Source organism: Archocentrus centrarchus, chromosome 22 (genome assembly GCF_007364275.1).
Source record: "Archocentrus centrarchus isolate MPI-CPG fArcCen1 chromosome 22, fArcCen1, whole genome shotgun sequence".
In the NCBI taxonomy this organism is placed as follows: Eukaryota; Metazoa; Chordata; class Actinopteri; order Cichliformes; family Cichlidae; genus Archocentrus; species Archocentrus centrarchus.
In genome coordinates this window covers 4,590,492-4,606,718 of record NC_044367.1, presented here as the reverse complement: position 1 = coordinate 4,606,718, position 16,227 = coordinate 4,590,492, and the positions used below count along the sequence as shown (strand labels likewise).

General features: G+C 42.1%; 1 protein-coding gene across 1 annotated transcript in view; it reads left to right on the top strand.

Annotated features, from left to right (window-relative positions):
* Positions 1–16,227, top strand: part of syne2b (spectrin repeat containing, nuclear envelope 2b) — a 169,869-nt gene that overhangs the window by 18,708 nt on the left and 134,934 nt on the right. Inside the window, exons 4-10 of the mRNA XM_030719074.1 lie at positions 276–400; positions 6,997–7,058; positions 9,655–9,750; positions 9,846–9,923; positions 10,181–10,273; positions 10,552–10,754; positions 15,537–15,736. Of these exons, the coding sequence (XP_030574934.1) occupies positions 313–400; positions 6,997–7,058; positions 9,655–9,750; positions 9,846–9,923; positions 10,181–10,273; positions 10,552–10,754; positions 15,537–15,736 (820 nt within the window). The 5' untranslated portion in view covers positions 276–312. The remainder of the gene's footprint in view (positions 1–275; positions 401–6,996; positions 7,059–9,654; positions 9,751–9,845; positions 9,924–10,180; positions 10,274–10,551; positions 10,755–15,536; positions 15,737–16,227) is intronic.

The following is a 16,227-nucleotide window of genomic DNA, read 5'->3' as shown; positions in this document are numbered from 1 at the left end:
AGACAAGACAGGCAAGCAACATTTCCACGAATCCTGCAACCTGCCCCATCCTGCCATCATTCAGGATTTCAGCAAAGAGTGGAAATGGTTTTGATACTTAAGACTTAATTTTTTATGCAGATTTTGGTCACATGGTTATGGCATAGAGAAACCTTTGGCAAGGTGAAGGTACAAGCGTCATCAGACTGGCACCAGCTGGAGACACTGTGATCTCTTAGTTTCTGACACTTCACTGGAATCAACTAACACTGATGCTTTCCCTTTGTATCTTTTAGAGCAGTGCCATGCTGCCGGGAGTCTGTGGATGAAAATATGGCGTCAGACTTCTACTCCAGAGATGCTCTGTTGGAGAGGGGGACCATCCCCCTGGACATCGACAATGTCCACATACTGCTGCAGGGTCAGTCTCACTTACACTAGAGATTTCAGTGTAATGTTTCTGACTGAACAATGAAATTAGTTTCTAAATGAACAAGTATAACAGCTTTTTGTCCCAACTCGAGGCAGTTGAAGCTATTGTGGTGCTTCTAAGATAAAAATGAGTGAATGTTTCTGGTCTGAGGTCATGCAGGGGTAAAAAAGAAAAAAACATGCCCTGATTTCAGTCACTGCGGCAACATAACTGTTTGTCCTCAGTCTCACTCAGGGGAGCAGCTTGATGACCTCGTTATAGTCAGTCCACTGCTGGCAACACATTGTTTCACTTTTGTTAGTTTAATCTGCTGAAAGTGATCTGCTGTTCTCTTAGAGACACTGAGTCATGTTGCAAAGAAACTTCTGGAGGGAGAGAGCAGGAGGGTGGTGCAGGTAATAAACACTGCTGTATCGCAGCGCATTATGAACGTCAACATTTATAATCAGTCCTCTATATGACAAGTTGGTTTTCAACTGATGAGCCACTTTATCTTAAAATTTTGCAGCTGATCTCGGGTTCATGATTTTAAAATGTGACAATAAACCAACCAGGAATAACTGCTAACAGTAAAAGAATACATAACTCAAAATACTACAATCCAAAACACAAAACCTCAGGGTTCATGACACTTCTTTGACCTCTTTTATAGCCTCTCTGTTCCTGTCTACATCTCCCTTTATTATCTCTCTCGCAGCTTATATCTTTGATCAGGATTATTAAAATCTCAGATCATGTTTCTTTTTGATTCTTTGTCTTTGATCTTTTCCAAATGCTCATATCTCTCGTTGTACCTACCTACCATGTCTCTTGCCTTCTCTTACTTGTTGGGTCCAGTCTCACACAATTCTTTACAGAAATATTTTTAGCTCATTTCCTCCCCACATTTAGAACACAGCGTTTTGTTTAAGCCTTGTAAATGTTTTTCCAGCTACGTAGTTACCAGCTGGTACAACTTGCAGAAGGGATGATGTAAGCCCCCATGACGAGCCACCTTATTAAATAAATTTGTGTAAAGTTGAAGCTGTAATGATGAAAGAATGTCACTAAAAATAGTGCATGACTGAGTCTGGAAGGATATTTTCTTATATAGGGTACAGGGACTTGAGCACAATGTGTTTTTCTGTCATGATACACCTACTGACTGTTTTAGGGAGAGACTGTGATGTGTTCATATTCAGACTTTATCAGTATAAAGGCACTTCAAATACCTTTTATTAGGTTATTGTCAATGATAACCGTAATCATCTTCCTTTTTGTATTGCCAAATAAAATGTTTTATTGGCTACTTAATGCTCAGAACTTAAGTTTTAACCTTAAGTTATGAGTTTTATGTTCTCGGTAACAAAGAAATAACTGTTCTGGGTGCAGTCTTGGGTTTATTTTGTCATATATACACTATATGATATATATATATATATATATATATATATATATCTACACTATCTCTAAAGTCAAGCAGTGGCTCTTTTTTCATAGCTGCACTATATATGCTACTGACCGTGTTAGCTGCCTTGATGTAAATTCTACATTGTGATCCCATACTTTGGGGTGTCACACCTGTGCAAGGTTTGCATTAAGTTAGGGTTCCAAACATTTCCTTCCAATTTGCAGCGTGAATCTGACTCAGGTGTTCCAGCCCGTGTAGCATGAAGCACTCAGGATGCTGCAGGAGGACTAGCTTGTTCCTGATCATGTTTGGGCAGGAATGAAATCTTGTTGAGTCACCTTTAAAAGAGGTGGAGCCCAGCTAAACTCACCTGCATCCCCGCAGGCTAGAAATGTACAAGGTTAGACAAGAATTATTTTCATACCGATTTCATATAATATTCCATATAATCTCTTCTGCTGCAGCAGTGGGTCTGCAGCATGTTGAACCGGTTTGATAAGCCAGTGTTTAACAGAAAACATACATCTGATTTAAACAGATGTTCATCAGAGTTTACTAATCTGAAAGCACTGTCTGCTGAATCAGGATGACTTCTCACATCATGGGTGAGTTATTTGTATTTGTCTTTATAGTAGTTTCTAGTAGAGTTTTATTGCTGTAGAATCAAAGTAACTGTAGAATGTAGTGTACAGTAAAGGCATAATGCTGTGGGGGGTGTTTGAATGTGAAAATGTTAACCCTAGTTTGACTGCTACAGCAGACTATACCAGTAGATTTACAGATATATACAAAAACTGCAGTCAGACTTGAAAGTCCCAGTATCTATAAATTATTAGAAATAAGTCTTGAGTAGTGAGTAAGTAGTAATCCACCTAATAGATATATCACAAAATCCAAATAGAGACTAGTGAGCTATTGCATTTGCAGCAGAAAGTAATCACACAGTAAACACAAAGTGAAAGCTTGACTCCTATTCAGAAGCTGCACCTTTAGTTAATGTCTGCGAAACACTGAATACAAGAAAGCCGTGAAGGCAGATGGCTAATGTTAACATTTTGCAGAAGCAAAGAGAGCTCGATTTGCTGAGACAAGAATTACTGTGTGTATAAAAGCAAAGCAAAGATAATCAAAAGTTAACATAAGCAACCGGCCTGATGATTTAACAGCTGTAACGGCTTCAGATTACTAGTTACTGTGGACATTATCTTTGGGGAGGGGCTATTCTGAAAGTGAGTTTTTTTCTGTCAGTGCTTTGCATTTTTATAGTTGTTTGCTAGCTTGGAAATAGAGTGCTGCAGTAATAAGTGCAAAAACTTCTGTTTCCCTTATCTCAAAGTCAGTGCATTTTTGAATGGCTTTTAGGCTAGATGCCCAAACATCTGTGACACATTTTCAAATTAAGTGAACACATACATATAATAACTAGTGACAGCTCCAACACTATTTAATCCCTGTTTATATGTATTTTTTTTTAAATTGTCCTTCCAGATGAGGAAGCTGTGAAAAAACCTTTTAACTGTTAATGAATGCAGAATGCATGACAAAAAGATAATAAACTATAATAAAAGCTTTGTTCTCACTTTTCTACAATAAAGCATAGTTAATTTTTTAACAAATTCATGGCAAATTGCTCATTAATGATTTACTAATCATTAATCTTAATAAAGAAAATGACTTTAAAGTGCTTTATTATCTATTACCTCATGCATATTGCAAGAGCCCTTGAAGGGGAGGGGAGGGGAGGGGGGTGCTGTCTGCTGAGGTGCAGACTGTGTGCAGCACATTCTGACAGAAAGGGTGGGTGTGGCATCTCATCGAGCACCATTGTTAAATCCCAGTCAAGCTCCTTAATACTGATCAGAGACTCATTTCATAAACTAACAAATGAGAAAATGCTGATCTGCCATTTTGTACCAAAGCCTACGTGAGATGCTGATATAGCAGCTAAGTACACTTCCACAGAGGAAAAAGAAACCCTTTATCCAGCAGCTCCCTGTAGAAATGTCAGAATTACATATGCAATAGTCCTTAAAAACACACAATTTGCCAAATTTAGATCACATCAACAGTCAGTTGTCACAACATGTCAGTTGTCAGATTTATCACAGACCCATCCACCCTGGAGCAAGAAGGTTTTGACTGAGGAGCGCACATGTTGTTAGGGTCTTACAGCAGGAGGAAGCCCCTCTAGGAGCAGACATCATTTTTGTCAGCCAGTCAACTACAATAGACAGTGCTGTGAAAAAACACTTCTGCCCTTCCTGATTTCTTAGTTTTTTTGCATATTTGTCACTCATACATGTTTCAAACAAATTTGAATATTAGACAAAGATATCCCACGTAAATACAAAGTGCAGTTTTGAAATTATTAAGGGAAAAAAGCTATTCAAACTGTTTCCGATCATTATCCTGCCTGTGTCAAAACACAAGAAAATCCTGGAGGAGAATGTCCGAGCATCAGTTTGTGCCCTGAAGCTGAAGCATACTTGGGTTACGCAGCAGGATAATGATCCGAAACACACAAGCAAGTGCACCACTGAACGGCTCAAAAACAAACAAACAAAAAAAAAGACAACAACAAAAACCCCGTCTTAAACACTCCATTCATGCTCAGAAACCCTCAAATGTGACTCAGAGACTTATTGCCAGTTATTGCAAATACTTGATTGGTAGTGGTAGGAGAAGGGTTGCTAAGATTACCACATACTGTGAAGCATGGAGGCTGACGGACTGCTAGCTGGGAACACTTTTGTCAAATTAGACCTAGTTATTGTCTTCAGAATGTGAGCAGTTAGCCAGTCATCCCCCAGGGGAATAAATGGAATATATCGCTGTTGTCAGCTAAAACCCTTCATAAGGTCATAACCCCATAAATGCTGTTTGTATGTGAAATTTGAAGAAAATAAAAACAGCTGCAAGACTGAGTTGGCCAGATTTCATAGTCTGAAGAGGTTCCTGAAACACCCCGGAGATGCTACAGGTGCCCTCCATAATGTCTGGGACAAAGACACAGTTTTTGTAGATTTGCTTCTACACAGCGCACCACCACAGTGCACTGTAAATCAGACAATCAGTATGTGGTTGAAGTGCAGACTTTCAGCTTTAATTCAGCGGGTTTTACAACCATTTTGTATAAACTGTTCAAGAATTACAGCCCTTTTTATACAGTCTCCCATTTTCAGAGGTTCAAAATGAATGGGACAAACTAACATAAAATGTAATATAAATTTAAATATAAAGAGTCTTGTACACTTTTTTAGAACTGAGGAAGCCTCTTGGATAAGAGGTGAAGTGTCTTCTGCACTTAATTTTGTATTTAATAATGGAAAAGCATGTCCTGTTGGGTTGAGATCAGGCAATTGACTTGACCATTAAAGACTATCCCATTCCTTTACCTTGAGAAGCTCTTGGGAGGCTTTTGCAGCATGCTTTGGGTCATTATCCATTTGCACTGCAAAATGTGTGATTAGTTTTGCAGCATTTGACTGAGTCTGAGCAGAGATTGTAGCCCTTGTAATTCATTATTATCAGGCTGTCCTAAAAGCTCCCTGAAAAGCCTTCAGCTGATTCAAAATGCTGCAGCTAGAGTACTGACAGGGACTAGAAAGAGAGAGCAGATTTCTCCCATATTGGCTTCTCGCTGCTTCTATCTGTAGACACATCATCAATTAACTCTAGTGGCTCTTTTAGATGTTTTCTGGCAAAGTCTAATCTGACCTTCCTGGCGTTGAGTGTAACCAGTGCTTCCCACCTTGATGTAAACCTTCTATATTTCTAGTCACGAAGGCGTCTCTTGCTTGTAGACCTTGGACACCTGCCTCCTCAAGAGTGTTCCTGACTTGTGGTGAAGCCGTTTTTCTTAACCATGGAAATCATTCTGTCATCATGCTCTGTAGTTTTCTTCTGTGGTTTTTCAGGCCTTTTGGTGTTGCTGAGCTGGTCAGTGCATTCATACTTTTTAAGAATGTACCAGATTGTTGATTTGGCCACTCCTAAAGTTTTTGCTATCTCTCTGCTAGGTTTATTTGGGTTTTTCAGCCTAATGATGGCCTCCCCTCACTTGTACTAACATCTCTTTGGTCCTCATATTTTAAAATGCAGTCAAATTACAATGTAAAGCTATAAAATACAAATTAAACACTTTGAATCAACTTCAGATATTATTTCTGCTTCATTTGTCGTGAAATGAGATGGGAGCAGGCCTCACCTGGCCATGAAACTGCTTGTCAGACAATTATCCCATTAATAATTTTGAACCTCTGAAAATGGGGAACTGTGTATAAAAGTGGCTGTAATTTCAGTTCATGCTAAATGTTTGTAAAACCCCTTGAATTAAAGCTAAAAGTTTGCACCTCAACATTGATTGTTTGATTTACAACCCACAATGTTGGTGTACAGAGGCAAAACTACAAAAATTATAAAACATTATAGAGGATGTATATAAATCTATTGAAAAAAGCACATGTGAGATATTCTTGGTTATATTTTTTTAGAATCCTCAAGTGTTTTTGCAACACTGTGATGAGTCATTTTCTGAGGGTTTTATTATTTCACAGAGGTTTGTGGCTTGTTCGGGCAACACACAAACCAAATGCTTGTGTTTGTGATTACCCAGAGGTCTCGCGTAGTGATTGGCCAAATCTTTGGGTGTTACCTAAAGACATAAACAGCTTTTATAATGCGGCATTCTTAGAGTTGTACATGCTTGTTAATTTTGCAGTGGGTTTGTTAAACTCTTTTATAAACTGTTTAAATCAATTGGGCACTGATAATGCAGGGAACTATGGTCCCCTTTTTGATTTTGCTTAATAAATCTCACTCTTTTGAGCTTCTAGGTTGGCTCAGGCAAAAAGATACAGGCTATGTCCCCCTTTACAGTTATCATGTTTCACAGGGGGCCCAAGTATGCATATTGGGTTTGTGTAACACTGTAATGGTTCTGGATGGATTGAAAAACGAGATATTAATTAGTGTGGCTTAGAGAGCGCTCTTAAGGATTATAGCTCAGATGCTACCTTGCCGCTCTGTTAACCCCCGGCTGCTCAGTCTAAGGAACTGTGCCAACTCTCATTTTCACTCAGTATAAACAGTTCATGTGTAGCATCGTGACTCAATTTCCTAAGAATTGATGCTTGCGTGATTTGCTGTTTGAACGTGTTAAAGTTAACACAGTGTGTCTCTTCATTTTCTACAGTGGAACAAGAACAGATTCAGAAGAGGACCTTCACCAACTGGGTCAATGCTCAGCTGGCAAAGGTGAGGCCTGAATAGGGGAACAGTATTTATGAAGGATGCAGTTATTTGTTATTGTGTGCTATTGTGTGCAGTCTAATCTTGTATTTCCATTTTAGTATGCAGCTAGTTTTAGTTATGCACACTTCAATTGCAAAGACATATTTGTAGATACAACATGGACGATATATGAAGGACACCAATAACAGGATAACAGTAAAGATGGCTCACTGTGGCGACCCAATCTGCCCTGCCTTCTTTTTGGCATGTTTGTGTAGGGGGTCTCCTGCAATCATTAGGGGGCTGGTGTGGCTTGTTTGCCAATCAGTGACACTGGCAACACCTGTGCCAGTGCTCTGTATAAGTGCTCCAGATGAGTTAATGTGTGGCTCTCCTCCATTAGACACTTCCTTGGATTTTGGTTTGGTGTCTTGCACTTGAAAACATTGCATATACTATTTCTTCACTCATGTGCTAAACATCCATCCATCCATTAAACACTAAATTGTATGGCACTAAACACTAAAGCGCTAACCAGTCTTTTAATTGGCATGTGTGTGCATCACACTTTTTTGTCATGGCCATGCGGCTCGGTTCATGACACTTACTTTCACTAAACTTCCCACTTATCCTGACAGTGATCCACCATGGGCAAAAGTACACAGGATCTCCTCTAGGTAGGATGCAGCCACCATTATTACATCTCTACTTTTCTTGCTGTAGCAAGTCAATATATCCTCTGTGACAAAGGTTCATGCAACTCTTTTTACAAAAACTAACCATATTCCCACTGTTCACTAAATGAGAAAATCACAAAACAGTGGATATAAATCTTCTGAACCCTTCAAGGAGTCAGGATATTATAGGAGAGCAATCAAACCCTACAAAACAGAGCCACTTTTTTAAATTCTCATGAGAGGACTTTCCCCAGTCACAAGCATCAACATACATTGTGTAAAAGTTCTCAAACTGTCCCCTGACATGACTCAGCAGCACTGTCAACTCTCTTTCTGTTTCATAGTGAAGGTCAGCTCTAAATATCACAGTAGAGGACAGTGGAGTGGTGGTGGTGTGTGTGTGTGTGTGTGTGCGTACATAAATATAGCATTAAGGAGCAAGGTTCAGAGCACACAGACAGACAGCAACAGACGGCCTTTTCTCCACTGCCCGCCAACCACACCTACTTAATCTACCCACCAAACATCTAGCCAGCCGCAGGCATGGTGGGAACTTTGCCAGTGAACTAAATGGTGGAAATAACTGTTAATCCTTTTGTGGCTGGTCACATTAGGGCTCATATTACAACAGTACACGTGTGTCACATGTGAACAATTTTTGGTGCAGAATCTTTTGTGCCCTCTTAGAAATTCAAAAATGACCATTGATGCTGGGCTCAGACTACACAATATCAGTTGGGAATGGAAATTAGCACTGTGTATGACAGTCAGTCATCTCGTGTAGCTAGGAAATGTGAAATGGTGTAACATTGTTGCCATGTCTCTTTATTCTATGTTTTTCTGGAAGTGGGCTTGGTAGGAAACAGCCCAGAGAAGAAATACGTTGGCTAAATGAGTCTGTAATATCAGTGAGATAACAAATACTTTATTTATCCCATATTTGATTTTTATTTTTATTTGCTGTTGAAAAGATGATGAAATAATAATAATTATAATAATATAGGGCAAAGCTGAATTAGTCTGTTAGAGAAAGTGTTCTACTATCTGACCAGTAAGTGGTGTAGATGGTGGTCAGGACTTTCCATGATGGACAGCAGTTTGTTCAGAGACCTCCACTCCAGCACAGCTTCAAAAGTGACCAGTTTGCAACCAATCACAGAGCCAGCAATCCTGATCAGTTTATTCCTTCTCTTGGTGTCACCATCTCTGATGCTGTATCCATGTAATCCATGAAATGGTGAACGCGTTAATTGACAGTGTTGTCAGTGAACACAATATTACAGTTTATAGTGTGTTGTTTTATCACATGATACACATATTGGACAGTGCCATACTATTTAGAATATACACCCACACATTTGCTTAAAGCTTGGATGCAGCTGCTGTATTTGTGTTACCAAAGTGCAGACTACGCAGCTCATGCTGTTTTTTTTTCTCACCATGCTTGACATAATGTCAGTAATACAGTGTAAGCTGTTTGCCATTAGTGCCATTTATTGTTGCCTTAATAAACCTGTTAAGTGTATCTCTAAGATGTTCTCACTAACTATGAATGTACAGTACTCATCATTATCTAGAGAAGATTGCCTGTCCTCAAAATGTCAGCTTCTCAGAAACTAACAAACAGCTTTCTTTTTAGCTTTAACTAATTGGTTTGGATTGGATCAGCATCTGCGTCATGCTGTAAAGTTAATAGTCAGGCAAAACTCCAAAACTGCTATCCACCAATATGTGTGTATCTGCACACATCTCTACACATCAAACTATAGATTTATTAAACTTTTGTCATCAGCCTTTTTACGTACTATACCAGAAAATATCTTTACACCCTTTTTTTAGTGGCATCTTCCCTAAGATAGTTTCCAAATTAATGTAATTCATATTTTATTTAGAAACTTGTTGTAAATAAAATAAACAAAATGTATATCTGTGTATTGTGACAGAAGAGGCCGCCATGCATGGTTGTAGATCTGTTCACTGATTTCCGTGATGGCTCCAAACTGTTGGACCTGCTGGAGGTGATGAGTGGCCAGCACATTGTAAGTCCCATATTACATTTAACGCTTAAAGATGCTTTCCAACCAGCAGCCATTAATTGCTGCGATCCAAGTGATTGACTTGTTGTGTTTTTCAGAGTCGGGAGAGAGGCAGGGGAATGTTTCAGCACAGGAGCAACATCGAGAAAGCTCTCTCCTTTCTTAAGAAAAAATCGGTAAACAACACTTTAAAGGGGCAAAATATTAGCATTGTATATCACAACTTTATTGCCAGCTTTATTTAGAAAATTGTACTGTTGGTGCTGAACAAAGAAGAGATTAAGCATTGCACAAACACTGGCATATGCTGGTATGTTTGTCATTTCATCAGACTTTCATATTTACATAGTAAATAGTGAGAATATTACATTTCTTTAAGATTGTTCCACCTTGTAATGTCCTAATATCTTTGCTGTGTTTCTCTCCTCCGCAGATAAAGCTTGTTAACATACACATTCCTGACATTATTGATGGTAAACCATCCATCATCCTGGGCCTCATATGGACGATCATTCTTCAGTATCATGTAAGTTTGCTTTTTAGAGGTTGTTTTTCTCCCTTTTCTTCTTTTTTCTTCTCTTTGTTTTGCATTGCTTATTACTTCTGTTTTTATGTGTTTATTCAAGTCTTTCTCTTAATTCAAAATCACACAAGATGGTTGTCAGTCTCCTTTTGGAAACTGTTTTCTCTTTCCATTTCTTTCCTCTTTTTTCTTGCGTTGTGTTTACTAGTTTTTATTTCCTCATGTAATTGCCAAATATAATTGTCTTAGGTATAAAACTAAATTTGGTGTTGGTGTCTTAGATCGAAGAGCTGGCAAGCTCCCTCTCCTTTGACTCCCGTCAGTCCTCTATGGAGTCTTTGGCCAGTCTCGACACGCACTCCACCCTCTCAAGCCACTCGGCCAGCAGCAGCCCCGTTCCTCCCAGAGGCTCACCACTGCATCACCATTTTAGAGTCTCTGCCAAGAAGGCCCTGTTGCTCTGGGTCCGGGAGCAGTGCCACAAGTAAGCACTTGGTCAAGTGAATTGTATTAATTGACAGACAGGCATCTTAATAATTGACTTAACAACCCAATATATTGCCAGATAATTGAGAAACATCTCATAGTTGCTCCTCTGTTGTGAGCTAAGTCTATGATGTGTGAGTAATATAACCTCACATTGGGGCGTCTTACTCATTTTCCGGTCTGGGCTAAAGACCAAATCCAGATCAGGGCTTTACTGTATGAGCTGTGGGATATACAGTGCTTCTTTGTTACATATCCAGTTTTATATTTACTTGTAAATGCTTGAAATATTACATCGTTCCTGTACTTTTTCCTTGAAGAGGTAATGGTTATGTAACACCATAAGGATTCTATGAAAAAATTAATACATTTGTTGGTATTTCTTTTATACATTAAAATCTCCCTCAACTCAGTTGTGTGTGTATGTTGCTGTCAGACCTGGTGTGGATGTAGACACCCTCGCTGCAGTCCTTGAAGGCGTATTTGAGGAGCATGGAGAAGAAGATGCTGAAGAGTGTAGTTGCAAGGACACAGCCCTGCTTTACTCCACTGGTGACTGGGAAGGCCTCGGATGGTGCGCCATTGTAGCAGACCATGCTGTGCATGTTCTCGTGGAAGGACATGATCACTGCGAGCAGGTGTTGGGGGCAGCCAATCTTCCGCAACAAACTGAAGAGTCCGCTCCGGCTGACCAGATCAAACGCCTTTGTAAGGTCAATGAAGGCGATGTAGAGTGGCATATGCTGCTCCTGACACTTCTCCTGCAGCTGGCGTAGTGAGAAGATCATGTCTACTGTGGATCGGCTGGCCCTGAGCCACACTGGGACTCTGGGTAGACGCGGGAGGCAAGCGTCTGCAGGCGCGCTAGAGCGACACGGGCGAACACTTTGCCAACAATGCTGAGAAGGGAGATGCCCCAGTAGTTATTGCAGTCACTCCGTTCTCCTTTGTTCTTGTACAAGGTGACAATGTTGTGTCTCGCATATCCTGGGGGATGTAACCCTGATCCCAGCAGAGGCAAAGGAGGTCATGTAGTGGTAGCAGCACGGCTGGTTTCCCACTCTTCAGGACCTCTGGTGGGATTCGCTCCCAGGTGCCTTCCCACAGGTGAGGCAGTCGATGGCTTTACTCAGCTCTTCCACAGTGGGTGGGGCATCTAGCTCCTCTATGACTGGCAGGTCTGGGATGGCATTGAGGTTACAGTGTTCTGTGTCGCGTACAGCTCGAGGTAGTGCTTGGTCCACCTTTGCAAATGCTTCTCCTGGTTGGTAATGACATCGCCTGTCTTGAATTTGAGGGGGGCGGTCTTGGATGGGGTTGGGCCCGTTGCCTTCTTGATGTCTTCATACATTCCTCTTGCATTGCCTGTCTTGAATGAATGAATGAATGAAGGTTATTGCCATGTGGGTGAACAAGTTCACACATTGGAAATTGCAGTTACAGAACACCATCCAAGAATACACAAAACACAACACACATGGGGGGATATGTGTCCTAGGGTCATGCAGCCGACTTGCAGCGCTACCTTTGGCAGGAGGAGAAAACAACACATCATGGGGAAGTTAGGTTAAAAAAAAAGTCATCTGGTACAGTGCTCAAAAAGAGCACTATACCAGGGTCCAAAAAAACCACCTTAGCAAAGCATTTGCACATGTAAAGCTAGGACAGCGGCGGTAGGTGAGGTCAGGTCAGGAGGGAATGCAGACGGAGACGAGAGGTGGGGGCATTGTGGAGCCAGATGCCAGGTTCCAGCCAAAACAGTTCGCTGATAGTGGTGGAATTTCATCAGCGGCCGTGGTACACCAGACCCAGCTTCACAAATCACAACGCGGAGTGGGGGGAAGAGCAGCCGCACACAGAGCCCTGGAGAGAGATATGGTTGCCAACCCAAGGCCGGCAGGGGAGCCGAATTCCTGATAACAAATGTTGTTTTGGAACAGGCTGCTTGTTTTTCCAACAGCCTTCAGTCTTACTGGGAAACCATTCAAAAATCCAATATTCCAAATTCGTTGATTGCCGTCCTCACTGTGCAGAACCGAACTATATCTCCTGATCTAACCCCTCTCGCCTGCGAGCTCGCTAATCTTGCGGCTCAGGTCCACCAGGCTTTGAGTCTGAGTTTGTACGGCTCTGCTCAGCCCTTCCACCTGGGTCGGCAGCCTCTGCAGATGTTGAACCGCCGTCCAGATTTTCTTAATTTGCCAGTAAAGCAGGTATCCACCGAGCCCAAACAGAGAAGATACCGCTACCAAAAAGCCGAATATATATGCGTCTTCCACGTCTTCCACTCCAAGGGCTGAGAAGCACACCGGTCTCCACGAGCTCCAAGAGTCGATGACGTATCCAACCGGGTCTGTTCCACTCGGACACGCAGGCTCCCCTGTCCCGGATCTCATAGTGGAAAAAATTCGATCAATGATGGAGAATGCCCAGTTTGCCAGATCCATGTTTCAATCTTGTTCTTATTCGGACAGTGTGTAAAAGACGCTCTCACAGCAAGCAGCAAGCGGAGAGATGGGGAGGGCAGGGAGAGAGAGATAGTCTGACCGTCTCCGACAAGAGCAGGAAGAGACATTGGCAGCTGACTGAATGCTGCTGCAGAGGTTCAGCCAGTAGGTGTTGGCACATTGGTGGGCGGTCTGTTGGGCTTTGTTCCTGGCAGTCCTTAGGGCTTGAAGCATATTGGGGCTGGGGTTGACCTTGTAGGCCAGTAGAACTTTCCTCTTCGCCTCAGTTACGGGCTCCATATCCTCCCAGTGTGCCTCGTACCAGTCAGCATTCTTCTGTTCTTTCTTCCCATAGGCAATGATGGCAGAATTGTACACAGCGTCACGGAGGCGGGGTCACTTTGAGTCAATGGTGTTACCTGCTGACGCTTCCTTGCTCTTGTTGAGGGTGTTCTTCAGCCTGAGGATGAACTGCTGGGTTTTCTCTTGGCTGCTGGTGCAGCCGGTGTTGATGCATGGTTTACCCTTTTTCTTCGAGTGGTGCAACCTCTTCGGCATTACGCGCACCTTGCTTGCCATGAGGGCGTGGTCCGTATCGCGGTCTGTGCTGTGGTAGCTGCGAGTGAGGAGGACATTACCAATGTCCGATCTTCTGGTGATGACTAGGTCCAGCTGGTGCCAGTGGCTAGGAGCGGGTGCCTCCATGACACCTGGTGGATCTCTTTGCACTTGAAGAAGGTGGTAGCATGAAAACTCGAGCAATCTCTGGCCGTTCTCGTTGCCGTACATGCTGAGAATGTTGACTGGGCCGGAGGACGTTGACAGACGGAGGGTGAGGAGTCTCTCTGTGCCTGCTGTATCAGGTTCAATGAAGCTGATAAGCATGTTCTTCACTGCGAAGCCAACACTGTGCTGCCTCGGTTGGTCTGGGGATTTCCCTTGCCAATAGAACGTGTAGTTAGCTTCTTTGATGGTGCCATTGTCAGCTAGTCGGGTCTCCTGTAAGGCGGCTATGTCGACGTTTAGGCGCGAGAGCTCCCTGCAGTCTTCCTGGCATTGTCCATCTGCTGAAGATCTGCAGTGAGTCCGGGACACATGGTCCTGACGTTCCAGCTGGCGAAGCGAAGAGCTGGAGGCTGCTTGCGTTGTGTTTTCTTTGACTTGCCTGGTGCGAGCGTTTTGTGGCCCACTTTTCAAGAGATGCCTCTCTAATCCCCACGCACCCAGTGGGGCAGGTAAGCCATTGCGGGACGACACCTTACTGGCTGGGGGCTGCCCAGCTTGAGGCGGGCGGTAGCTGTCCAATGAGGCGCGATGACCTCTCCCACCGTCGAAGGGGACCCCTGGTGCTCATTTCCTACGCCAATCGAATGAGCTTATAACCGGTAACTGTCCCCTCCCGTGTTGAGTCGACATCATACGATGACGCTGGAGTGACCTCTCTAGTTGAGCTACAGAGCCTGGACAAAATTATATGGAGGGCCAGCTGTTGCCCATGGAGCAGGCCCCCCCTCTCCTTGCAGCTGAAGGATCCAAGGGAAAGACAGAGTCAATACAGCTTGGCTCCAGCTGCGCCGCAGGAGTTGCCGGTGCTGACTATACATTGTCAGGCCGCCTTAGGGACTCCAGCTCCCAGCTCAGTTTTCCTTCTCCTAGATGAGATACCACCCAAGGTTGACGAGCCCCATCTGCCCGAAGCGACTGGTTTTGAGGCGCCAGTGGATCGCCTTTGCCCCGTCTCCTGTCAGTGGGAACAGTTTCACCAGGCTTAGTAGCTAAGCCGCTCGAGAAGGCCAGGAGCTGGACTTGGTTGTCAGAGGCTATATGAGACGCACACCATAGGGGAGCACTTATAGGGAGTGGGAGCTTATCCCCACTACCATCCCCGGCTTTGACAACCTTGAAACCAAGGTTGTATATACCAAGGTTGTACCTGTCGCCATGGAAGTGACTGGAACATCTGAATTCAGTGATTTGGATTTGTGAGTGGATACCTTTGGCAATATAGTGTAGAAACAGTCAATATTATTATTATGATGAATAATATTTATGTAAATGATTTTGAACATTCTTATTGTAAATACTTCATAAATTAGTATTTTGTTTAGATGAAATAACTTGTCATTTGTAAACAATTTTCTTGTATAAAAATGTTGGATTTATTAAGGCTGTTTGTGATCTTTGATCTAATTAATATCTTATTATATTACTGTTTCTTGTCTGACAAAGATTTGATCTTTTCTGGCTTTGCTGAGTGTTATACAGGACAATGTGCCAGTCTGCAGTGCATGGCATTTATTACATGAGGAATAAAAACAATTTGTTTCCTTCAGAGCTGGCTGCTCAATAAATGTAAAAGATTTCAAGGCTAGCTGGAGGAGTGGAGTGGTTTTCCTGGCTATCCTGTATGCTCTGCGACCTGACCTGGTGGATCTATCCAAAGCCAGAACAAGAAGCAACAAACAGAACCTGGAGGAAGCCTTTCACATTGCAGAGAAAGAGCTGAGGATCCCCAGACTGTTGGAACCTGATGGTGAGGGAAATGCACTTTACGACAACAGCAGATATGCTACTGCTACTTATACAACACACTTATACAAGCCACATTCACCCATTCATTCAGCTTTAGGGGCAATTTGGAGTTTAGTATTTTGCCTAAAGGTGCTTTAGTATGTCGAGTGGAAGAGCTGAGGATGGAACCGTTGACCCCTGGACGACACCTTTTTATATATATATATATATATATATATATATATATATATATATATATATATATATATATATATATATATATATATATATATATATATATTTTTTATATTTAATAATAGTTTTTGTTAAAAAAATAGTTTTGTCTTTTGTTAAATATTTTTATGATAAAATATGAATGATGATTTTATCATCTGAGCACATGCCAAAGTTAAACACACTTTGGCATGTGTTTAACTTTTTCTACTGATTTGTTAGTCACTTTTACAGGAAAGCTATGCTTTTTTCTTTCGGTCACTCAGTAGCTAATCGTTC